Source organism: Triticum aestivum, chromosome 5D, assembly GCF_018294505.1.
Source record: "Triticum aestivum cultivar Chinese Spring chromosome 5D, IWGSC CS RefSeq v2.1, whole genome shotgun sequence".
Taxonomy (NCBI): domain Eukaryota; kingdom Viridiplantae; phylum Streptophyta; class Magnoliopsida; order Poales; family Poaceae; genus Triticum; species Triticum aestivum.
Window position 1 is genome coordinate 468,568,693 of NC_057808.1, and position 25,361 is coordinate 468,594,053.

The 25,361-nt window shown below is 44.9% G+C and overlaps 4 protein-coding genes across 4 annotated transcripts; 3 read left to right on the top strand and 1 right to left on the bottom strand.

The window, feature by feature from the left end:
• The first annotated feature begins 3,815 nt into the window (after positions 1 to 3,815).
• Positions 3,816 to 5,543, top strand: LOC123120934 (probable glucan endo-1,3-beta-glucosidase A6). The gene is made up of 2 exons (XM_044540894.1): positions 3,816 to 5,280; positions 5,503 to 5,543. The coding sequence occupies exons 1-2, from the start codon at positions 3,837 to 3,839 to the stop codon at positions 5,541 to 5,543; spliced, it is 1,485 nt and encodes a 494-aa protein (XP_044396829.1). The 5' UTR covers positions 3,816 to 3,836.
• A 10,654-nt stretch (positions 5,544 to 16,197) lies between these two features.
• Positions 16,198 to 17,251, top strand: LOC123122857 (transmembrane protein 256 homolog). The gene is made up of 5 exons (XM_044543220.1): positions 16,198 to 16,355; positions 16,443 to 16,513; positions 16,639 to 16,719; positions 16,808 to 16,851; positions 16,998 to 17,251. Exons 1-5 carry the CDS (start codon positions 16,304 to 16,306, stop codon positions 17,095 to 17,097), a joined length of 348 nt encoding a protein of 115 aa, XP_044399155.1. The 5' UTR covers positions 16,198 to 16,303; the 3' UTR covers positions 17,098 to 17,251.
• Positions 17,252 to 17,636: 385 nt separating this feature from the next.
• On the bottom strand, positions 17,637 to 19,621 carry LOC123122856 (glucan endo-1,3-beta-glucosidase 1). Its single transcript, XM_044543219.1, has 3 exons — positions 19,399 to 19,621; positions 18,490 to 18,747; positions 17,637 to 17,960 (listed from the first exon to the last, which is right to left on the bottom strand). Exons 1-3 carry the CDS (start codon positions 19,523 to 19,525, stop codon positions 17,926 to 17,928), a joined length of 420 nt encoding a protein of 139 aa, XP_044399154.1. The 5' UTR covers positions 19,526 to 19,621; the 3' UTR covers positions 17,637 to 17,925.
• On the top strand, positions 18,746 to 25,340 carry LOC123122854 (protein TORNADO 1). Its single transcript, XM_044543217.1, has 3 exons — positions 18,746 to 21,955; positions 22,256 to 23,487; positions 23,718 to 25,340. Exons 1-3 carry the CDS (start codon positions 20,398 to 20,400, stop codon positions 25,071 to 25,073), a joined length of 4,146 nt encoding a protein of 1,381 aa, XP_044399152.1. The 5' UTR covers positions 18,746 to 20,397; the 3' UTR covers positions 25,074 to 25,340.
• Positions 25,341 to 25,361: the final 21 nt, after the last annotated feature.

Here is a 25,361-nt window from a genome sequence, read left to right on the forward strand (position 1 = left end):
AGTGAATACATGAACTCCTCAAACTACGGTAATCACCGGAAGAAGTCCCGGTTGTTGTCACTCCGGGGTTACTGGATCATAACACGTAGTAGGTGACTATAACTTGCAAGATCGGATCTAGAACATGGATATAATGGTGATAACTTAAACGGTTCAGATCTTAAATCATGGCACCCGGGCCCAAAGTGACAAGCATTAAGCATGGCAATGTCATAGCAACATCACCGACCAGCGAGCCTACAAAGGAATTACTCACTCCCGGTGGGGAGCATCATGGAATTGGCGATGGAGAAGGGTTGGTGATGACGAAGAACAAAGATCCCCCTCTGCGGAGCCCCAAACGGACTCCAGATCCGCCCTCCCGAGGAAGAACGGGGCTTGGCGGCGGCTCCGTCTCGTGGATCGCGATAATTCTTTCTCCCTAATTTTTTCTGGAAAAATAGGATTTTATAGCGTCGGTTTCAGGGTCTGCGGGGCCACCAGGTGGGGACAACCCACTTGGGCGCGCCTAGTGAGGGGGGGGGTGCCCTGGTGGGTTGTGCCCACCCAGGTGCCCCCCTTCGGTAGGTCTTGGCTCCAGAAATTCTCTTATTTGATATAAAAAATCCTTGCAAAGTTTCGTTCCATTCCGAGAACTTTTATTTCTGCACAAAAACAACACCATCGTAGTTGTGCTGAAAACAGCGTCAGTCCGGGGTTAGTTTCATTCAAATCATGCAAATTAGAGTCCAAAACAAGAGGAAAAGCGTTAGGAAAAGTAGATATGTTGGAGACGTATCACTCCCTCATGGGGGCCCCACCCCTCCCAAAACATGCTCCACTATCTTTGAGATAAAGGCCCAAAGGGGGGCTTTCTTACCCAACCAAAAGCCATCAAAAGGGGGCTGCCCCCAAAGGGGGCTTTCCCAAAAAGCACTCCCACGAATCATGGGATCTTGTCTCCTCACGCTGAGACAAGATTTTTTCCGCGACCGTTCTCTCCGAAAAAAATCTAGAAGGTCCAGAACATTTTCGGCGGCCTCTAAAATAATTCTGGATGCGTTCCCAAACATTTCTAGTATGATGGTTTTACTCCAAAACAATTTTTGGTTTCTCCGACACACTTCAGGTTTTCTCTTTGAAACTTTTTCTCGTCTCTGAAACTTTTCTGGTGACTATCTCTCGGACTCCCTATCTAGTACTCAGCAGATCGATGACCCTTAGTGTGTGACCGTATAGGTTCGGTGAAATATAGACATGACCGGAATCCCTTCCGAGATCAATAATGGAACTGTGGACATCCATATTAACCCCTATACGGCTATACCCATACGAATAAATATTCGAGTGAACCTGTAGTTACCGAATGTTGTTCCTATTGCTTCGTGATATGTTACAAATACTCGAGGTGACATTTAACGGCATCCCCGTGTATCAACAACTTGTTCACAATGGGAGTTACCTCGTTGCCTATTTTGTTCTCTTTTCTCGCTCCCGCGTTCCAACGTTCATGTGATCCAATCACACTATATCTGGCCAGACAATGATGGATACTGTAACACCGAGACGTCCCTAAGAATATCTCTCCATCACCGGAGGAGAAAATCCCAGTCTTGAACTATTTAATTCCTTGTCATACTTTTCCACGAATCCGTAAGCCGCCGTAATAGCCATCCTGTTACAGATGTCGTTTTACACACCCCAAAGTTCATGAAGCAAGTATGAAGGGACTCGATACTCTCATGGTTTAAGGAGTTATGCAAACGTATAACTTTCTCTGTGTTATAAAACCATTAACTCATGACGAATGTATCTCATAGCATAACATCAATTGGGTCAATTCAACACAAGTGTTCTTCTAACATTGTGTCCTCAAAGTTGTCGGCATATTATGCCAATGATCAGGAAAACGTGACCATCATGCATCACTTGAGCTAGTCTTAGAGGCACGATTAGGAATATATTTTTACCATTTATTATTCCATACATGCACATAGGTTTTCCTCTGATCCTTTATGAATATATGGGCTCAAGGGCCGTTGCAATTAAAGCACAAAACATAAACATTAATTACAAACTTGAAGATAAATAATAACTGTTATTATTGCCTCTAGGGCATATCTCCTACAGTCACCACGCGCCAACTGGAGTTCCTCAGCTTGGGTCTTCATGCACTCTGGTGACCATACTGCTCGCATGCATGACGTCACACAAGCACCATCCTTCCTCATCCCTACATAGATTTGTTTGCCCCACACAACACTGGCGCTCTGAACCAATGAAGTTGTGGACCAAGTGCTTCTATATCCGCTTACCAAGTTTTTGGGTGCGAGTGATAGGTGTGTTGACATTAGTGATTTGCCCATTGACGACGAGTTCACCTTTATATGATTAGATTTTCGATAAGTACTAATTACTAACTTTTATTATTCCCATGTGATATCATCTCTTTCTTTCATTGTTTACATGGTGTGATGCTTGGAATTTAATTGTTTGTTAAGTATCGGGTGTTGCTCTATTGACTCGCGAGCCCTTTTTTCATGGTATGTCACTCACCATCTGTTGCTCTCCTTTCATATCCAGTTAATTTTTTTAATCAACCTAGATCATCTCTTATACGTTGTTGAGCGGGACTGTCAAGAATAACATACGAAAGGTGCTATATTCAATTTTGTTTCAGGAGTTCACCAAAATCTAAGACATGTGATGTACATACATTGCTATGATATGAATACGATAAGCCCTGGAACATCAACAATGGCTCTTACATGGGCTAGGATCTTTTACTTCTATATTCTCTCATGAATCATAACACATGTAAGATGTTTGAATGGTTCCGAGTTCTTAATATCTAGAGATGCATCATGTTTATAGAATTTTAGACCCCAGTTGATGATAATGTAACAAGTTTATATGAGTTCAGTTTGATCATCATTGTATTTATATTCAATATTTTTGTGCACCCAAGTATCATTTTACAATTCATATTTTAGGTCCTTCATGGTGCTCCATGGTGTGCAGGTGCTAAGGGTGCCACATAGGCAAAACATTGATGTGAGAAAGCAATTAAAGAGGAGTGAAAGCATTACGATGCCTCGGAAAGAAATGATGTTAAGCACGTGAACCTATGCAAAATGGCTACCAACCAATGCATGTTAAGGAAGATTAGCTACAAAAGTTAATCACATATGCATTTGGGAAATTAGGACCTCACCAAAACACCAATGCACCGGAAAAGATTTGTCTCTAACTTCCGCAGTAACGCTTTGGATAGCTTCTACTCCCTATGTAAACTCATTGACAAACGTCTATATTACTGAACGCAGGGAGTACTATGCAGTCATATGTATAGTTACGTACCCTAGAGTAGGGATGCAGAGCGGCGCCCGATCCGCCCCACTTTGTAGTCAAAGTAGATCAAGTTAGTTATAATCCTCCAGGTTCAGCTTTAGTTCAGTTTAAACTAAACTCCTGTTTTTGCGGGCTTATGCAGGATGCCCGTTTGCATCCCTACTCTAGAGCCCTGAAGTGCCGTTGGTATTTGTCCATAAGTTAACTATCGGTGACTGCGAGCAGTGATCGAAACACGAGTCACACTAAAGAACGCCATTGTTCTTGATCCAAACGCGCATGAATTTTATCTGATTTTTCTTTACGACCTTGAGTCGTTGCTTGTGCGTAGTGGGACAATAACAATGGCCGCTGGCGTCTTGAGATCGATGCCTTCACCTGCTGCCTCTATCGTATTCCTCAAAAATTAATCGTATTATACCAAATTTCTCTACTTTTATCGCTGGAATCCTGCAAGTTGTGCTTGCGTTATGCTACATCCACGTTATAAACAGAAGTCTCCCGCTATGCTATGCCATGCCATACCATTAGGGTTCACCTCCGCCATGGCAATGGCATCATCGTCCCTCACCGTCCTGCTCAGCTTCATCTTCCTCGCCATTGCCGCCGCGGAGCCGGCCTCGGGGACAGCGCAGCACTTTCTGGGAGTCAATTACGGCAGGCTTGGCGACGACCTCCCGCCCCCGCACATCGCGCTTGAGTTCGCCCGCTCGGCCGGCGCCGCCGCGGTCAGGTTCTACGACGCCAACGCCACCTTCCTGGCCGCGGCCGCATCCTCCGGCCTCGGCTTCGTCCCGGCCGTGCCTAACGAGCTCATCGTCTCCCTGGCCGCCTCCCAGCGCGCCGCCGACGCGTGGGTCGCCTCCACGCTCCTCCCCTTCCGTCGCAACCGCCGCCTCCGCTACCTCTTCGTCGGCAACGAGGTGCTCTCCGACCCCACCACCAAGTCCCGCTGGTCCCGGCTCGTCCCCGCAATCACCAACCTCCGCCGCGCGCTCCGACGACATGGCCTCAGCCGCGTCAAGGTCAGCACCACGCTCGGGATGGACGCTCTCGTCGGCCAGAACGTGTTCCCGCCGTCAGCCGGGGTGTTCCGCCCCGACATCATCGACGTCGCCGTGCGCCCGCTCCTCGCCTTCCTCGAGCGGACGGACTCGTACCTTTTCTTTGACGCGTACACCTACTTCACCTGGTCGGCGAATCACACAATCGTGCCGCTCACCTACGCGCTGCTCGAGCCGTCGCCGGCGCCGGGGTTCCAGTACCACGACCCCGGAACGGGGCTGTCGTACACCAACCTCCTCGACCACATGCTTGACGCCGTGGTCGCCGCCATGTGCCGCGCGGGCTACTGCGGCGTCAGGCTGGCGCTGGCCGAGACCGGCTGGCCCAACGCCGGCGACCTCAACGAGTTCGGCGCCAACGTGCGGAACGCGGCCACGTACAACCGCAACGTGGCGCGGCACCTGGCGTCGGGCGCCGGCACGCCGCGGCGGCCGGGGATGCGCATGCCGGCGCTCGTGTTCGCGCTCTTCAACGAGAACCTCAAGGGCGGCCCCGGCACAGAGCGGCACTGGGGCCTCTTCTACCCCAACGGGAGCGCGGTGTACGAGGTCGACCTGACGGGGCGCCGGCCGGCGGCGCCGTACCCTCCGCTGCCGCCGGCCACGAACGACCTGCCATACCCCGGGAAGCTGTGGTGCGTGGCGAGGACGGACCGCCACGTGGCGGTGGCGAACGAGACGGCGGTGAGGGAGCAGGTGGCGACGGCGTGCGCGGACGAGGCCGGGCTGTGCAACCCCGTGCGGCCCGGCGGCGAGTGCCACCTGCCGGACACGGTGGCCGCGCACGCGAGCTACGTGTTCAGCGCGCACTGGAACAGGTTCAGCAAGCAGTACGGCGGGTGGTGCTACTTCGCTGGCCTCGCCGTGGAGACGACCGTCGATCCCAGTGAGCCATTCTTTCGCCTTACATCCTTGTTTACATGTTGCTCCAGAAATTATTTTCAGAAGTTTACTATAAATACACTCGAAATGTGCCAATGACATTGCACATTTGAATGTGTGTTCTACTTATTGCCTATATGTTGTAGAAACATGATGAAACTAACTTAGGAACCGCGGCCATCCAACTATCCACCATCTAATAAGAATTCTTATAATCCTTTTTCAGGTCATGGATCGTGTAAATTTCCCAGCGTTACACCAGGCTGAAGAAGTGAAGATGCTGGTGGCGTTCCCTCCGGTCTAAAACACACCAATGATTGAATAGTGAACGCTTGTACCTCCCGCTATATGTGTCTTGCTGCAGTCAACTTTCAGGATATTCTAGTTTGAACTGTCTCACGGTTCGTATTGGAGGAAATAAAATTTGATGGTTCTTGTTGTTGGTAACCCAGTGGCGGAGCTAGGGGGGCAGCGGCCCCCCCGGCCTCAACATAGGTACGCCATTGTGGTAACCTTTGCTGGTTATATTACTATGTGGCAGCGCTATATTGTTCGCCAAGTAGAAGAAAATCTGACCACCTGTCAGTAGTGCACGAAGAACACTTGAAAATATGTTCGGCTGAACAGAAGCATACATATTTCTTTTCTTTCTTTTGAAAGGAAACACAGATTTCTATTACGATTACTCGCTGGCCATATCATCAGCAACAACATCTAGTACAGGTTGCGGAAAGTGACCAAGCCAGGTCTCATAGCAGCCACTCTCCATACAGACTCCACTCGCAGCTAACATATGTGCTGCTTTATTGCAACCACGGCTATAATAATCCACACTTGCAACATTTAGACCTACGTACATCTTAAACTTCACATCTGTAAACAAAGTGCTTAAAGCTGAAAGATCATAGTTGTTACTTGTTATTGCTTCCTTCAGCGTTGTGGAATTTGTTTCAAATATCACTTTGATGGCAGCCCAAATGAGTAGTAGTAATAGTTGCTTGCTGAAGGGCCAAAGCTTCAACATGCAATGGATTGGAGACATGATTCAGATTCCCTGCACAAGCCGCCAGGAGTGTTCCTTGGTCATTCCTGATGGTAAAACCCCAGCCACCTGAGTGTGTTTCTTCAGTAAAGGATCCATCTGTGTTTATCTTGAGAATTCCCTTCGGAGGTGGCTTCCACTTATGTTTTGCTTGCTTGCTCATCTCTTCCTTCTTCGTCTTGTCCTTCATGCACATGTTCAGATGATAGTCAGTTGAAGATGATATTTGTTGTATACTTCGTGTGTGTTCAACCTTATTACTTTGTTTCTTTCATGCCACCATAACCATAAAAGTAAGCAAACTTTCAAGCACTCGGTTTTCTTTAAAGTGAGAATGTTTTTGAATACTTCCTTTGGGTCATGACATTCAACTAACTTTAGTATGATATGTTCAAGTTGAGACGCTCTCCACAGATTTTTAACCTTTTTGCATTTCAAAAAGAGGTGGCCTCCATCCTCATCCAATCTATAACAAAGAGGGCACCTAGTATCAACAGGAATACCTTTTCCGTGAAGTTTCATTCGCAAGGGAAGGATATACGTCACAACTCTCCATAAGAAGTGCAGTACTTTGTTTGGTAGAGGGAGCGCCCATAACTTCTTCTAGTTGAAGCTTGAGATTTCCCCTTCTGCAATGGAAGTTGAAGTTAACCCTGATACAGAATCTCTAGCTGCACTATCTACAGCCACCTTATAAGCCGATTTAACAGAAAATGATCCTTTTTTATCATAATGTCATGCAATTAAATCACACGTATCTTCTTGAATGGGTATTCGCATTATGAGGTTTGCATCCTCAGCCGATAAGGTCTGTTGTACCAGCTACATAGCCCATTGGTTTGTTATCGGGTTTATCAAATCAGCTACTTTGTCCACTAGATGGTTACCTTTTGGTGTATTGGGCCTCCGTGTGTTTCCTCTAGGAATCCATGGATCAGTCCATATTTTGATCCTTTCCCCGTTTCCCACTCTCCCTATCATCCCTTTCTTCAGTAATTGTATGCCTTTTATTATGCTTCGCCAAGTATAGGAAATACCTGCACAAGGAATAGCCTCAAGCATTGATCCATTTGTGAAATATCTGGCAGCCAGCACTTGGGAGCACAAGGAATGGGGGTTCTTTAGAATCCTCCATGCCTGTCTAGCCAACATAGCTAGGTTGAAATAGTGCAGATTCTGCCAGGGCTCCGCCTCCTCCTCCTCCTGCAAGAAAGAAAGTTAGGGTTCGTGCCTCTCGCCGGCGCCGGCGCAGGTCCGCCTCGTCTCCGGTGGCCCTAGGGCCATGGAGGAGCGGTGGATCCTGGCAAGGGCCGGCGGGAGGGCTCCGTTTTTAGTCGTTTTTTTCAATCTTGTTAGGGTTTGTGTCCTACGTAGGAAGGCGAGACAGCGGCGGCTCCCTGAAGATGGAATAAAGGTCTCCCCGCCTAGCCCCCGTTCCGGCGGTGCGTCTAGCATCGTTGGTGGGCGTGTGGAGGTGTGTCTCCGGCAGATCTATCTTTGGTGGATTTGCTCAGATCTCGTCATTGTTCGTCTACGTTCGTGTGTCTTCGGTTTGGATCATTCCTATCTACGTTATTTTTCATCGGCGGCGGTTGCTGTTCTGAGGTGCTGGTCCTATGGGGCCTTAGCACGACGACTTCCCGACTGTCTACTACAACAAGTTGTGCCCGGCTCCGGCGATGGAGGGGCGACGATGGCGGCGCGCCTTCGGCTCGCTTCGGTGCTTGTAGTCGTCGCTAGGTGGTCTACGAATCTGGATGTAATTTTTATTTCTGGTGTTCGTTGTACTGCCATGATTGAAGAGGAATAGATTGGAAGTTTCTCCGGAAAAAAAAAGAAATAGTGCAGATTCTGAAAACCCAGACCTCCATCTGTTTTCGGCTTTGATAGCTTTTCCCAACTAACCAAGTGGATTTTATTGGTCTTGTCCATTTGGCTCCACCAATAGTGTCCTATGAGAGCACTCAGGTCGTCACAGAAGGTTTTGGTCAGGTCCAAGCATGCCATTGCATACACTGGAATTGCAAGCGCTGCAGCTTTTATCAATATTTCTTTCCCTGCTTTTGCCAACAATTTCTCCTTCCATCCCTGTATCTTTTTCCAGACCTTCACTTGAATATAGCTGAAATTCTTTGCTTTTCCTTTGCCATTATATGTAGGAAGGCCTAGCCCTCTTGATGCTCATGATCCTCTTCATATTGTTTTTCCGTCCCTCATCCGTATTTTTGCTAAAGAATATTGATGATTTATCCTTGTTTATCATTTGGCCTGAGCACTATTCGTATGTACTTAATATCCTATTTACCTCTTGTGCTGCTTCCTCACTTGCCTCCATTAACAATAATGAGTCATCTGCAAAGAGGAGGTGGCTAACACTAGGGGCGTTTCTGCATATTCTTATGCCTCTGAGCCTTCTATTTGCTTCGGCTTCATTCAACATTGCAGAGAAACCTTCAGCGCAAAACAAAATTAGGTATGGGGATAAATGATCTCCTTGGCGTAGTCCCCTCTGAGGTACGATCACATCAGTTTTGCCCTGGTTTACCTTAATTTGGTATCCTACACTAGTTATGCACTCACTATCAGCTGGACCCAAACCCTTCTAAATCCTAGTTTTATCATCATGTCTTCAAGAAACTTCCATTCTACTCTATCATATGCTTTGCTCATGCCCAGTTTTAATGCAACAACACCTTTTGGTCCAGATCTTCTTCTCTTAATAAAGTGTGTCAGATCATAGGCAAGCAAAATGTTATCAAAAATCATGCGGCCTGGTATAAATGTGCTTTGATTTGGAGAGATGATGTCAGGTAAGACAAGTTTGACTCTGTTCGCAATTACCTTTTATACCACTTTATATAAGACGTTGCAAAGACTTATGGGTCTTAAATCCTTCACGCTTTCTGGTCTTGGTGTCTTGGGGATCAACACAATTGTCGTGTTGTTCCAATCTTCTGGCATATCTCCTCCATTTAGAACATGCATCACCTCTCTTGTTACTTGGTTTCCCACAATATCCCAAAATCTCTTAAAAAATTGCATGCATTCCGTCAGGCCCTGGTGCTTTTAGATCTCCAATGCTAAAAAGATTTGTTCTTACTTCCTCCTCCGTTTATTCCGCACACAGAGCTTCATTCATGCCTTGGTGGACTTTCGGAGTGATCATCTGCAAGATGGCCTCATTGTTTTGGTTTGTAGTTGAGGTAAATAAGTTTCAGAAATAACCTGCGATATGATCTTTTAGTCGTTCTTCGTTCTCCACCCAACTACCATCCTCTCTTTTTAATTTGCTTATAGTGTTTTTCTTTTTCTCTCGGAAGCAAAGGCATGAAAAAAAGCAGTGTTCTTATCCCCGGATTCAAGCCATTTGACATGCGCTCACTGCCTCCAATATATATATCCTTCTGGCTCTCTAGTCTTTCTAGTTTCTCTTTTAGGAATGCTCCTGAGATGTCCCCTCTTCTTACCACTTCTAGTTCAGTTTTAAGCTCTTTTATCCTCTTATCTAGTTCACCTAGAACATTGGTGTCCTAGTCTTTGAGTTCTCGAGCCACTAAAATTTTCGTGAAGTGCTGTTTCCTTCTTGCAGGCCAGCCTCAATCCATGCATTATTTATCACTTCCTCATAGCCGCAATTTTCCCTAGGCTGCAGGACACGGGGAGGCTGTAAAAAGCGCGCTACAGGCTCCTGGGAACTCGAGAAGTTCAACGTCATGCTCGGACACGACATAGGTGAGCTCTGGCGATGATTGCAACAAGACTAGCGCTGGCGAGCTCACGGGTGCAACAGGAACGGTGGCTAGAGGTGACACGCGAGGACGAGGGGTTAGGGAAAAGGGGGACAAGCTCACTGCGGTTCCAATGGGCAGGTCGGCGGCTCGGGGGAAGCTCGGTACGACGCAAATCGACCGAAGTCGTGCGGCGGTCGTGGCGAGGAAGACGGCGGCGATGGCGATGAAGCAGGGCGACTCTGGTCGCATGCTCCTGCGTAGAGGTCGAGGGAGACACGAGGAACCTCCTGGACATGCTATCTTGACAAGGTTGGTCACAGGCCGCGCGGACGGCGAGCAGCGGCGACGGGCTCGCTTGGGGATGCGAGAGAGAAAGAGTGCCAGAGAGGAGGAGAGAGGCCAGAGAGCGAGGGGAGAGATCGAGGGGGTCGTGCATGTCTCCTGGGCGAGGGGATTGTGGGACGGGGAGGGCGTGAAGCAGGCATGGAGGAGGAGGGCTCACGCGCGCGTGCGTTCGACACGCCTCTGAAGACGGCGAAATCACTAATTAAGGAGTACTCGTTGCAAAGAACACTCCACTTTCTCAGGTCGCGACAAATGGCGCACATGCAGTGCGGCACTTGTCGCAATCTGAAAGTTTTCCTTTTTTTGTAGATCCGTTTATTCAAAACGTTTTATCTCCAAAACCGTGCGTCCAAATCTCGAACCGTTTTCACCATTGGATTCCTCGCGTCGAGATCTTCAAAACTAGATCCCATGTTGATAGGTTTTGATGAACTTTTTTTTATGAAAAAAAACGGACGAAAAAACGAACCGGGAGCACGATTTTTTTCCCCTTTCCGAAAGAGGCACGCCCGTGCCTCTCGCGAAATCACAACCGTGCCTCTCGTGAAAGCAAAACCGTGACTCTCGTGGAAGAAAAAAAACAGAAAACGTGTTTTTTCCCGTTCCCGAGAGGCACGGCCGTGACTCTCGCGAAAGCAAAGCCGTGACTCTCGCGAAAGAAAAAAAACAGAAAACGCGTATTTTTTTCCCTTTCCGAGAGGCACGGCCGTGACTCTCGCGAAAGCACAACCGTGCCTTTCGCGGAAGCAAAACCGTGACTCTCGCGAAAGAAAAAAAAAACAGAAAACGCGTTTTGTTTTTCCCTTTCCGAGAAGCACGGCCGTGACTCTCACGAAAGCACAACCGTGCCTCTCGCAGAAGCAAAACCGTGACTGTCGCGAAAGAAAAAAACAGAAAACGCGCTTTTTTCCGTTTTCGAAAGGCACGGCCGTGACTCTCGCTAAAGCACAATCGTGCCTCTCGCGGAAGAAAAACCGTGACTTTCGCGAAAGAAAAAAACGCGTTTATTCATGCAAAAAAAAATTTCAAAACTTTTTTTAATTGAAAAGCTAAGAAAGACCAGGGAAAACCAAAACGTCGAAAAAGCCCGAGAAAAACCGTTTTAAAAGCCGAAAACGCGTGCGGAAAAAAAATTCCGGAGGGAGCGTCCAGAGCGCGACACGTGGCGAATGGCTGAGAGCGCGCCAAGTGACGCTGATCGTTGCGAGGCTCCCGAAGGAGCGCTCGTTAACTAGTTGCTCTCTGGCGCTGGTGGGCTGGACCTCAGCTACAGTAGCAGGCCGCAGGTAAGTGCCTAGGTAGTTTCCTCTCTCTCTTTTTTTATATCTTTATGTTTTTTTATTTTGCATGTTTGCTTGAATATGGTTACTGGACCAAATCATTTTATAAACTTCTGAAAATTATTATGTGGCGTGTTAAAATATATTCAAAGCCACTCACAAACTTTCAGAATTATTGGAGTTATATTTAATATATAACAAATATAAATCCAATTCAAGTAATTATTGGATTAACTCGAATGCCCAAAATAAATATTTCTGAGATTCCAAAAATATTTGCTTGAATTTTAACTCTTGCCAATATTTTTATATATTAACAGGAACATTTTCTTGGACTTGTTTGAAGAGGATTTTAATGTTGATCATTTTTAGAATATTTCTGAGGCTTTGAGAATTTCCTCAATTCAATTTCCTTTTAAATTGAAATGGTGCATGATGATGCTCATGAATGCAACTATTTACAAGCAATATTCTAGGGCTGTGACAGCAGACTACATTGATGACAATTTGGTGATGACAGAGAGCACTTCTATCTTCTATGTCAAACAATTTGCAACGACTATTGTAGAAGTGTTTGGTCCACCGTACTTGAGAGCACCCAATGCTCAAGATTCTTAGAGGCTTTTGGAGATGAACAAAGCCCGTGGGTTTTCAGGTATGCTAGGGTCCGTCTATTGCATGCACTGGAAGTGGAAGAATTGTCCTAAAGCATGACACGGACAGTTCAAGGGTCACGGGAAGGATGCCACCATCATTCTTTGAGACCGTTGCCGATCAAGAAACATGGTTTCGGTATTCATATTTTGGGATGCATGGATCCTGCAATGATCTCAATGTGCTCGACCGATCACCTCTTTTTGTGAAGTCAGTCAATGGAGAAGCACCACCGGTGACCTTTGAAGCAAATGGCCGCACATACAACTATGAATACTATCTGCGGATGGGATCTACCCGAGGTGGAGTACTTTTGTGAAGCCAATCCAAACCCCCTAAGGTAAGAAAGAACTCTACTTTCACAATGCTCAAGCGGCGGCTAGAAAATATGTTAAGAGGGCATTTCGGATTTTGCAACCCCAATTTGCTATTGTGCGAGAACCATCTAGATTCTGGGATAAAAAAGTTTGGCATATCATGACTGCTTGCGTGATCATGCATAACATGATCATTAAGAATGAGCGTGGACAAGATTTAGATTACACCTTCTACGATCTGATGGGTGTACGTGTTATGCCGATGAGAAAAGAGGAGCGAATCAGACGTTTCATGTAGGTGTACAATGAGATTAGAGACTCCGATGCGCACAATGAACTTCAGAAAGACTTGATGGAGGAGTACTAGAAATGACATGACGAAAGAACTGACTAGTTTCATTATTTGTTTGTTGTATTGTGCAAGAACTTCATTGTATTTGTCTTGCATTTGATGTTGTGAATTTGATAAACTAGATGATACCCCGCGCGTTGCGGCGGGAACTGGTTGATATATATTTTGATGATAATCAATTGTACTGATCCTTTGCATTTCATAACCATCCTCACCAATGTGAAAACCACATTTTATCGAAGTATATATAAACGGGAACTATGTTTGGTTAGGAAATTGGAATCAATACAAATAACCATCACAATTAATTTGGAACCGCATTAGTGACAAAATTGACATCTTGAAATGGCAACGTATGACAGAAAATGAGGAATGGACTTGATAACCACCAGCATATGTATCTTATGGAAATATTACAAATTAACAAAGTGAAACATTTTTTATAGTAACACTAACTGAAACTTGTTTTGGCTGTGAAACATGACATATCCTAAAGCATCGAAACAACTGCACTGAACACTAAATTTGCAAGAAGCATCTCCAACAAATCAGTGGAAAAAAAATTATCACCTTAGTCAAGGGGACTCACAAACAAATGATGGATGAGTTACCTCTGGCACATCAGACATGATAACCATCATAGATTATGTGTATCACTGGCACCGTGTTCCCACTGCATGGATGTGAACTAAACATAAATTTAGTTGTGAAACCAATAGTAGATCAAGAAATTATAAGATGTGACCATTAAACCATATATAGTACTAAAGAAAAATATCTAAAATTGAAAGCTAACCTTAGCATCTTGAAACGGTTCAACGGTTCTTCTTAGATAAGCAACAACCAAATATATATATATTGTTCTCTATTGCCACATTCTGCAAGGAATAAGTGCAAGAAAATTCGCCTAAGGGTGAATAGGGTGCATTTTGTAACAAAGATGAAGAAAACAAAGCGAAACACAATCGTATAGATGAATGGCAATAAATAGATTGGCATGGTAATATTTTAATATACCTCCTCCAAATGGGCAGGATGCATCTGGCAAGATTAAATGCATACAAACTATTAATAGAGAAAAAGAAGAACATATTTGTACTGCATGAAATAACTTATTCGGCCACATCGGTAAATCATTTCATGAATCGGTTAATATGAATCTACTTATATGTGTTCCGTGAAGAGGCAAAATCCGAACATATTTCGACTTCCAAAAAATCATAACATGTTTAAGATATGTATAGATGTTGAATTCTGATGCTTCTATGTCTATCCTAATTTTGCAAAGGCATACCGACCGATGGATTGAAGTTGCAACACTTATATGATAACCTATTGGGAAGAGCACTTGTGTACTAACTTGTTCAATGGAGCAATTTACAAACTCGCATACTGTTAGACACATATCTCGTACTTTTAAATTCTTAGGGAGGGACATCTATCAATATGACGGAAAATAATGAGCAACTAAGGCAGTAAAGTTGAAAGACCTAATTGTGAAGGAAGGCATCACACCATTACACATTAGTAATTGGTAAAAAAGTCATAAGAAAACAAAGGCATATATTAGCAATCAAACAATGTATAATCAACAAAGATATTTGTTACCTTATGTCCAAGTGAAAGTGCATCTCCGTGAAGTCTGTGTGAAAAGAGGCAGATCATTGGTAACCTGGACCAGTGAGTGTACAACACGGCGGTACAGCAGACGGTGCGGCGGGACTCGGGAATGAACCGTGAAGGCATGCACACAACCGGGGTTGGGGTTTGGGTGGCCACCATGGAATGGGAGGCAGGAAGAAGAGGTAAGAGCAGCTTGCCTTGGTATAGTAGGACAACGTTATTTTGGCATGGAGGTGGTGAGCAGGAGATTTTAATTTTATAGGAAGTCGACTGCTCGCCTGCCTCGTCGTCGTCGGTTACATGCTTGTATTGATTCGTTTCTATTGCATGGAGAAGCGTCTCGACTACATAGGAGACGGAGAGTAGCCATGTTCTGAAAGAAGATTAAAAATTTAATGACATGGTGACCCGGTGGACTCCTGTATGGGCGTTCCTTCCAGGCCAAAAAGAGAAAACCTCCACGCCATGGTTGAGGCCTTGCCCGGCGGCACACCAATGTGTTCCTTCCATGATGAAAAGGAAAAAAAATGAAAATTAGATGACATGGTGACCCGGTGGACTCATCTGTACACCGGGTGTTCCGTCTAGGCAGAAAACAAATACCTCCACGCCATTGCTGAGGCCCTGCCCAGCGATGCACCAATGATCGAGTTCCTTCCGAGGATGAAAAGAAAGCCAACTTCAGATGAGAAACCCACCAGCCGCCGATCTGACTCTGCTGGAACCGGCCGACATCGACCTCCCCAATGGCTGTGCAGCTACCTAGTCACGACGGAGAAAAACACGGGGAGTGGAGGACCAGCGCACGCATCGCAATACACCGGCAAGGAGATTCCTAGAGAGCCGCCGAAGAGAGCAGCAGTTCCCTGATGCAGAGATCGGATCGGCTCCCAGCAGCCGCCGTAGCGAGGTGAGAAAACTGTTGTTCTTTTTTGTGGGGGACAGAGGGGTCGATCTTTTTGTGTTTTTTCCAATGAAGAGATATGTCCGTGCTTTACGGCTGGAAGTGGAAACAAAGAGAAGGCAGGTGTATAGGCGGACGCTGGTAATGAAACGTTGCACGTTAAGAGTTACAAATACGTGCCATGTAGCATTGTTGTAGAAATTATTATAGGAAAATTACATAGAGAAGAAAAACCTTTCTATATGTGGGACCTACATGATGACTTGGATAGCCTGCATGTTTAGATAAATAGGTTAGTGGAGATGAATCTCTTAGGTATATAGGATTATGTAATAATTTGATATTGTGGACATGTGAAAATTTAAAGTTCGACTCGGTATGTTTTCATTTTAATTTATGCGGTTGTACAGTGGTTGTACACAGCCGCGTTTACATCTTTATTTTCATCATCTATTGGAGTTGAAGACTTACATCACCAATATATATCATCTGTTGGAGTTGACTCTTTTATAAAGATGTAAAATGCACTTTTTAATGATTTAAATTATACAACACCTAATTTTATGGAGTTGTTCTAAGCAATGCGCCTTGCTGGCCATTCATCCAAGTATCCAACGTCTCACAACTGTTTTGACCGATTTGGCCACAGAAAATAGTTGACTGCTGGCAGCAAAACGCCAACTCCCTAAAAAAACGCCAACCACCAGCGGAGAGGGAAGGAAAGCGCAAGCAGAAGCAACCGAGCGAACGGAGACGACGACCCGAAGAGGGAGAAGAAGATGGTGATGCCGACGGACCCGATGCTATGGCACAAGGTGGCCGCCGTCTCCGGTAACCCCACCCCCCTCCCCTCTTCCCCTCCTCCTCCTCCTCCGGTTGCTTCCGCACTCTGACGGCTGGGTGAAATTGGTCGAGCAGGGGTCGCTGCTCTTGGACTGGGCACCTACGGAGCGCACATGTTCCGCCCGCAGAACCCTAGATACAAAGAGGTACACCCGGCCACTCTCCGTCCATCGATCCCGGCCCGCTCCCTCGTCCCACTTCCGACCCGTCCCTCCAAATCATGAATCAATCTGCGTCTTACAGTTGTGGCTTGTGGGGAATTTTTTGACAGATTTGGCAGACCGCCTCCCTGTACCATCTCGTCCACACCGCGGCGCTGCTCGGGGCTCCCATGACGAAGCGCCCCAACATCGTCAGTACTAACGCCCGCATCGCGCTTTCGCTTTTTTTCTTTTATCTAGCTGCGCGCTAATTCACGCGGTTCTTTGCTGTGCATGCAGTTCGGAGGGCTTCTGACAACTGGAATTGTGCTCTTCTCTGGAACGTAAGTGTGTGTATGTGTTTGTCTTTAGATTGCACTGTGAGTTTTCGTGGGATGCAAAGAAAACGAGGACCGCTGGTCTTGGATTTCGTTTGCGTTGTTTGGAATGATGGGATTGCACAATGATTGTTGCTCATTTCCATTTCTAGGTGCTACACTGTGGCTTACCTTGAAGACAGGAAGTTCTCTTCACCAGCACCGATCGGTGGCTTTGCATTCATTGCTGCTTGGGCCAGCCTGCTCTTCTGATTGTATTGTGTTTTATCGGGTGAAAACTATGTCTACTTTACACAAGGCTTTGTATCAGTCGCTCTATTAGGTCATGATTGTACTGCTGTGGCACACATCTTTCTCATGCCTTTAGAGAATAATTAAAATAAAACAGTTCCCTTGATGTTTCGCACCTCCTCATTTGTACATCCTGCTTAACAGTCCGATCAATTGCTCATGCCAATGAAGCTGCGTCTCTTGTTTCTTTAGATTTAATGCCAATACTTTTTCCATGACAATCACGGGATCTTGGCTCTCGTGGTTGTCCTTGCAAACATGGTCAGCTTGATTTCTGTCTGTCAATCTCTCTGCTTCCATCCATCAACAAAATATCCTCATTTTCAGGTTATAGTTTGGTTCACCGTGCTCCCGTAACTTGTATCATTATAATTTATTTAACATTGTAGAGATCGGGCACGGGCACGGGCACGGGCACTACTTAGTGTAGCAATGATTTGATCTATTTGCGCTACAAGTGTCAGATAACCATAGTGATTATTGCTTGATTATCTCCTAGCTGTTTGGGTCTCTACCCCTTTACACACCATATAAAAACTTGCTCAACTTTTATTGATACAAAACCAGGTACATGACTAAAATTGAAAAGAGTCTGATTACGATGAGACACAGAGTTGACACATTTTGAAGTATGGAGCAATATTAGACATTGCCCTCCTGATTCGAGTAATGGCATCCCCTCCACAAAGACGGAAAATGTGCCGAACATTTTTTCCATTCTTTTCCTGAAGGATCAGTAGAAGAAAACCAGGAATGCATGCATCTTCCAGTGCTTCGCCCACCGTTATATCAGGGCACCACTTCAAAGTTACATGACTTACGACCTGCATTGGCATGACAGCACGAAGTGAATGACATGGCTGAGAACAATAATGTTTTTGTATACTCCCTGTCATTCACAATATAAGTAGCCTAGACCATTTACACGGTTCTCAAAGTAACACTTTGATCATAATTTTCTCAAAAATATGTTGTTTCAAACAAATCCTAAATATAATTATGACAATATTCATGTCAGTTTCATATTGTCTAAGCTGGTAATTCTTTCTATATCGATGGTCAAACCTAAAAATGTTTGACTAGCACAAATTCAAAAACTGCTTATATTATGAATAAGGAGTAAGATAAGTTATTTATATTTGGATGCTATCCTAAATTCTCTAAGAGTACACGCTGATTCCAAAGAAAAGAACTTCCTTACGTCCGTGCGTGCGTGCGTGTGTGTGTGTGCTTGTGGCGTGCGGGTATCTTGTGTGTGTGATGCGTGCTTGTGCTCTGCATGTTTGATCTTGCTAGTGGAATTTCAACCTGCAAAAGTGTATGCCCTAATGATGGTTTAGGTTATGAACATACTTGGATTTAGGTTGGTGACCATTGCAGCTGCATTGAAGTAGCAAGAACCACCATGTTTCTTGTATTTTTGCCAGTAGCTGTTGAAGGCATAAGATGCATGGTCCCTGACTGTATTGGGAAGGTAACATGATTTGTTAGGCTCAATCATCGTACAATCTGCACCTCCAGGACCACATGCCCAGCTAAGAGCAATCTGTAGGATATCATCTGGTGTTTGCTCATCCGCTATGCACCATTGCTTCTCCCAGTTGCGATCCTCTGCTTGAAAATTTATAGGTGTAAGTATTTCTTCAAATTCCTTAAATGGTTCGGTGGTTCATTGATTTATCTGGGAGACAAATGAATTCAGATCACACTATTTCAGTTACTGGATGGTTCTTTTCAATGTTCAGTGATTATTTCTGTATTTACTAGGGGGTCAAGGTTACAGTTGACTTTATCTTGTTAGCATAGCACCCCATGAATCTAAGTATGAACAGCAATGAGGCCATGATTTCTCAGGCTCAAAAGTTTTTGTATCTCAAGAGCAATAAATATACCCACTAATGATTCTGACAGAAATCTGCTTATGTAACTTTGAGCAGTGGATCTGGCAATAGTGGCTCCCCCCTCCCCGGGTTTACATGGTTTAAAGTCTGCATATCTTTGTTTTCAGTAACAGAGTTAAATCACTCGGTATATGCTATTTCAGATATGCACATATCCTCACTCTACCAAGCTACCATACGGCATGTTTCAGACTGTTAGTCTTTACTATATTGCTTACTCTGAGATTGGATTTTATGTTAATAGAATTTTGAAAGAAGAAACACTGGGATGATTAGAAATAATAAGATTAAAAAAATGGAAAATAAAGACTAAATAGCGCATGAGCATTTTGGAATCAGGAGCCAGAAGTTATTTTCATACCTTGCTGAGCCGAAACTGTGGCGAAGTGAAGGATAAAATAAAGTAGCAGTATCAGCCTTGTTACTGCTTGCTTCTTCAGATAGCAGTTCTTCACTCTGGCTGCACTTGGTGGTAAGTATGTATGCATTTTGTTTCTTTCTACTCCTAGCACCTTAACAATTAAGTAACTCTACAATGTGCTTGGTTTGATGGAAATCTACAAGTTGTGTGAAGCTCATATAAGGCTCAGTCTCTGTAGACATTAAGAGGGGAAAAGGATGGGCTAACTTTTATTATCTGAATATTAAAGGCATCCTGCACTTATTCTTTACTTCCTGGACACTTCTGAGAATCTTTTTCTGATTAAAGCGCACACTGCAATATAATGTTAAAATTAAGAAATAAGCAAATTGATTACCAGTGATGTAAGACAATGGGAAGTAAATCTTCTTTTATTTCCTGAATTCTGCAATGAAACAAGTGAACAAAATTTTAAGTTTATTGTTTGACAATGTAGATGTTTCCTGTCAAAATTTGTGCTGGCGTTGCAATATCTATGTGTTATATCTGGATGGGTGCACGTAGTTAGGATGGATCATACATATAGTGGAGTCATGGTTGATGCTTTAAAAAGTTGATAATCAAAGCAAAACTTTGATATTTTCAGGCTTTCAGCATACAACTTTGATACCTTAGTACGTGGAACTACGCAAGTGATTCCGTATACTTGGAACTTATTAGCTTTGCCAATCATGTTCCTTCAGACAAGCAAAGCAAAATAAAGATTATTCCTTTCTTTATCATGCTCCCTAGACAAGCCAGGAATCTGATGCCTGACCTTGCCTTGCACTCGTTTTCTTTAGAAAACTTTCTTTCCAGTTGCCATATATGACATCTGCCTGTGAAATCTGTTTTGTTCAGACACCTATATACATCTGAATTCTACTTGCATGGTAAAGGTAAACCTTCACCTCTGCTTCCCGTCCCTCATTCAACTGCTCTTCATCGACACCTCCAAGTATGGGTGATGGGATCATCATGGCACCATCACCATCTAACCAGGAGTATATCAGAGATGTTGCAGAAATTGATTTACAGGAGTACAAGGACATTGAGAACATCGCGTTCTACCAGGTTGCAGCAAACTCTGGATCGGGCTTGTCTATGGAAAGTGAGAGATCACTAAGGATCCATATTTGTACAGACCAGAATGGTGTCAACTTTCTGCTTGAGTTTCTGCATCATCTTGTGGATTCGAAAGAGAGCTACAGAGGCGTGACTAATCTCCTTTTTCATGGTATTGAATGGCAGCCTGAAGCAATCCAACTTCTCTGTTCATACTTAGGCCCAGGCTCGAATGTGAAGCATGTGGAGTTCCAAAAAAATGTGTTTAGCACAAAATCAGCTGTTGCTTTAGTCCCACTCTCGGAAATGCTCCAAAGGAACAACACCTTGAAAGCAGTTGTTTTCAATGATTGTAGAATTGGAGCTGCTGGAGCGACACTGCTTGCGTCAGCTTTGGCAAAGAACAGAAGTGTGGAAGAGTTTCAAGTATGGGAAGACTCCATGGGCTCCAAGGGAGCAGAAGAACTCTCCAAGATGATTGAGGTGAACTATATGTTGAAGCTGCTGATTATACTTGACAACAACTCCATTCCAGCGGCTCCGCTTATCTCTGCTGTGCTGGCACGCAACCGCAGAGTGGAGGTGCATATATGGGGACGCGGTCGTGATACAAGAGGTGGCATGAACAACTGTAAAATTGTTGAGTTCCTGCCAGAAACTGGAAACATGAGGATTTACAGCAATATCAATTCTACAGGCCTGCAACGGGTTGCTTGTGCTTTGGCGTGGAACACCACGGTGACAACATTGGACATGACAGGTGTCCCTCTGAAGTCCAGATGGACCAAAGAACTTAGAGAGGTCCTCGACCGGAATAGGAGCCTAAAAGTTGTCAAACTTACCAAGTGTTGCCTCAGGGACAAAGCAGTGGTGTATATAGCTGCAGGACTGTTCAAGAACAAGTATTTAGAGAGCTTGACTTTGGATGGGAATCGCTTTGGTGGAGTTGGATTGGAGCATTTGTTATGCCCTCTTAGCACATTCTCACCACTTCAGACACAAGCCAATTCCACTTTGAAGGTTTTGAGTTTTGGGGGAGAGAGAACAAATATAGGTAGATATGGTGTGGCTGCAATCTTGCAGATGTTGGAGACAAACCAGAGCCTTATTCAGCTGGCAATATGTGATGATGCAAGCCTGAGATCAAGTGATGTTGTCAATATCTTTACAACCTTACAAAGGAATGCCACTCTTCGAATTTTGTCATTCAGAGGGTGCAAGGGAGTTGAGGGGGAAGCAGTCTTACAGACCATTATGAATACTTTGCAGGTCAATCCATGGATTGAAGAAATTGATCTTCATGAAACACCTTTGCATGTTGCAGGCAAGACAGGCCAAATTTATGAGAAACTTGGCCAGAACGGGAGTTTGGTTCTGCCAAATGATTTGCTTGATTTGCCACTAAGTGCTCCTACATGCTGCCGAGTTGTTCTGTGTGGCCAAGAATTAGCAGGTGCAGTTTCACCCATCAGTACCCTCCTTTTTGCTAATCTATAGGCAGAAATAAGGCAATACTAGTTTTATTTTGTCCAGCATACAATTTTAATAACCTGTGAATTTTCTGATCATGTCAAATATCATTTTGATGCAATCTCCTTCACATTCACATGATATGTGGGCCTGCTAAATTAGTACCTACATTTTGTTGACTTCACTATAAAATATCTGTACCTTACATGACAGCTTTACAAAAACAAATCTCATTATGTTCGAGAATTGGTTATAACATGCTTCAATTTGCATGTGCTCTCAGGTAAAAGCACGCTATGTAGCTCCATGAATCAGTGCATGAATTCAATGAATTTGCCTCGCATGGATGCAAGAAAAACTCTGAAGACTCCAGTTGAGCAGATGCCATTCACCGATGAGAATAAGATGAACTCAATCTTTGATGGCAACACAAAGTTGACAATGTGTAATCTCGGTGGAAATGAAGGAAGTTTTGCGTTGCATGATTTCATGTTCGTGGTGCTTGGTGGTCCAAGCTTTTTCATGATTGTGTCTAGTTTGGTTGGAAAGCCTGCTACTAAATATCCAAAAGGCATAGACGAGATTGAATGGGAACTCATATATTGGCTGAGGTTCTTGATTTCAAATTATAGGCGGAGAGTATCACACTCGTTTCGACCCTGTGTAACTATAGTTCTCACCCATTATGACAAGGTATCTCATTTACCAGAAGGGCTACAGCCAATTGCTGCCGTTGTACAAAGGCTCAGAGAAGACTTCCAATCACATGCAGAAATTTACCCCACTGTTTTCGCTGTTGACTCAAGATCGTTGGTTTCAGTAAGCAAACTCACTCACCACTTGCGAAAGACAACAAAGACAATAACCCAACAAGTTCCTCAAGTTTATGAAGTATGTAATGATTTGATCAAGATTTTGCATGACTGGAGGTTGAAGAATAAGAGAGCCGTGATCAGGTGGGCTGAGTTCTGCGAGATATGCCAGCTCAACATTCCAGTGCTAAGATTGAGATCGAGGCGTGATAATGTGGAGAAAGTCGACACAAGGAGACGTGCTGTTGCCAGATCACTGCATACCTTGGGTGAAATAATATTTTTTGAGGAACTTGGACTTCTGGTGATGAATTGTGAATGGTTCTGCCGAGATGTCCTCAGCCAACTAGCTACATTGAAGTCAATCAAGATAGAGAGTAGTGGTGGTTTTGTCCACAAAGAGGAGCTGGAGAAGATGCTGCAAGAGAAGCTGCGCAACCAAATTCCAAGGTCAAACTGGAGAACTGGTGCATCCTTACAGGCCAGTGACATCATAAATATATTGCTGGAACTCGAATTATGCTATGAACAGGACCCTGGGAACCCACATACATTACTCTTACTACCAGCCATTCTTGAGGAAAACAAAGGAGGGGCTGAGAAATGGCAGTTAACTATGCCGGAATGCAGATTTGTTGGAAGGCGTCTCGAATGTGAAGATATACACATGCTCCTGACAAGTGACTTCTTTCCAAGACTGCAGGTAAAAACATACACCAACAGCTAATTACTAATGTAGTTTGTAGCTGCCAATATATTGCAAGATCCTTTATTTTTTAGAAGTTGAGGCTTTGCAAAAACAATGCCGCAGTTGTTGTGCTTTTTCTGATATTTACTCTTGAACATATATACTGACTGGTGGTTACACCTGGATATTGCTTCAGTGTAGTATAGATACAGATTCGATTTTCTAAAGGAAATTTTGCTTTCCAGGTTCGTCTGCATAACAAAATCATGTGTCTTGGGCAGCAGGAAGCAGTTTATAACCTGGAGAAAAACCTTATTTATACAGTGATTAATGGTGTCCATGTAAAGGTGGAGCTGGGAATGAAGTTTGGCTCATCCATAGATGTGCTTGCATGCTCTGATAGAAATATTACGGACATGGTGAGGCTACTCCACAAGTTTGTAATCCCAGCGATACTGAACTTGTCTCCCAATATGACGTTCAAGGAAAGCATTCTCAGGCCTGACTGTGTGAAATATCTCATACCGCGAAGGTTCCGTGCAACTCAGCAGCTCCCTCTGAAAAAAATTAAGCAAATTCTACTGTCACTGCCGGCAGAAAGTATATATGATTATCAGCATACCTGGAGTGCAGTTGAAAGCAATAAAAGGCTCATCTTAAGATCAGGATCAGACCATGCCAGAGATCTGCTATCAGATGATGACTTCCATGAAGTTTTGCACCGTAGGTACTATGATTTACAGTTTCTCGCGACTGAACTCGCCGTCACCCCAGACAATCTGCAGCAGCCTGAAACCATCCCAGAAGCAGACGTGGTCGATCCCTCCATCCTGGGCATCGCGAGAGGTGTCGAGATGGTTCTCCAAAGACTGAAGATAATAGAGCAAGGAATAAGGGACCTGAAGGAAGAGATTGCTAGCCTGAGGTACTACGAGTATCACCTTGTGACCGAGCTCCACAGGAAGATGGACTACGTGATGAACTACAGCATTCAACTGGAAGACCGAAAAGTGCCCCAGATGTTCTACCTTGTCAGCCTAGACAACCGCTCCAAGAAGCTGGTCACAAGAATCCTGCCTGGCATGCGATCCCTGCGGGTGCACATGCTGTGCGAGTTCCGAAGAGAGATGCATGTGGTGGAGGATCAGATCGGGTGCGATCTGATCCAGGTGGACAACCAAGCGGTGCAGTCCCTGCTGCCCTACATGAGCAAGTTCATGAAGCTCTTGACATTCGCCCTGAAGATCGGCGCACATTTCATCGTCGGGATGGGGGAGATGATCCCTGACCTGAGCAGGGAGGTGGTGCACCTGCTCGACTCCTCAGCCATGTACGGCGCCGCGTCGGTGGGGGCTCTAGGCGCGGCAGCAATGTACGGGAGGGCGAGGAACAGCGGCGCCAATGACATGGGGGAGGACATGAAAGCGGCCAGGCAGTGGCTCGTGGATTTCCTGAGAGGACAAGGAGTTCTAACAGGGATGGACATTGCGCAGAGGTTTGGCCTGTGGCGCGTGAGGTACAGAGACGACGGCCACATTGGGTGGGTCTGCAGGAAGCACATCGCCGCGAGAGGAGACGAGGTCTTCGAGCTGCCGCTCTGAACCATCCACTCCAGCGTGCCCGACGGCCCACGATGACCACAGGTGCCTCCCTCTCATGTCACTCTGCTGATAGCCTGATAGGTGACAATTGAGAATAGTGAATATGCTCTGTTCTTATCATTCTCTTCTGTTAAATTGTGTGTATTCCTGTATTCTCTGGGATTGATTTGCTTGCTACTTTGCATTGACCATTTCTCTGTGGATTCATCACACTAATAGTGAAGGGTGTGATTTGCCTGTGAGTATATTCAGAGCGATGATTTTATATAAGCTAGGCATTTGATTTCC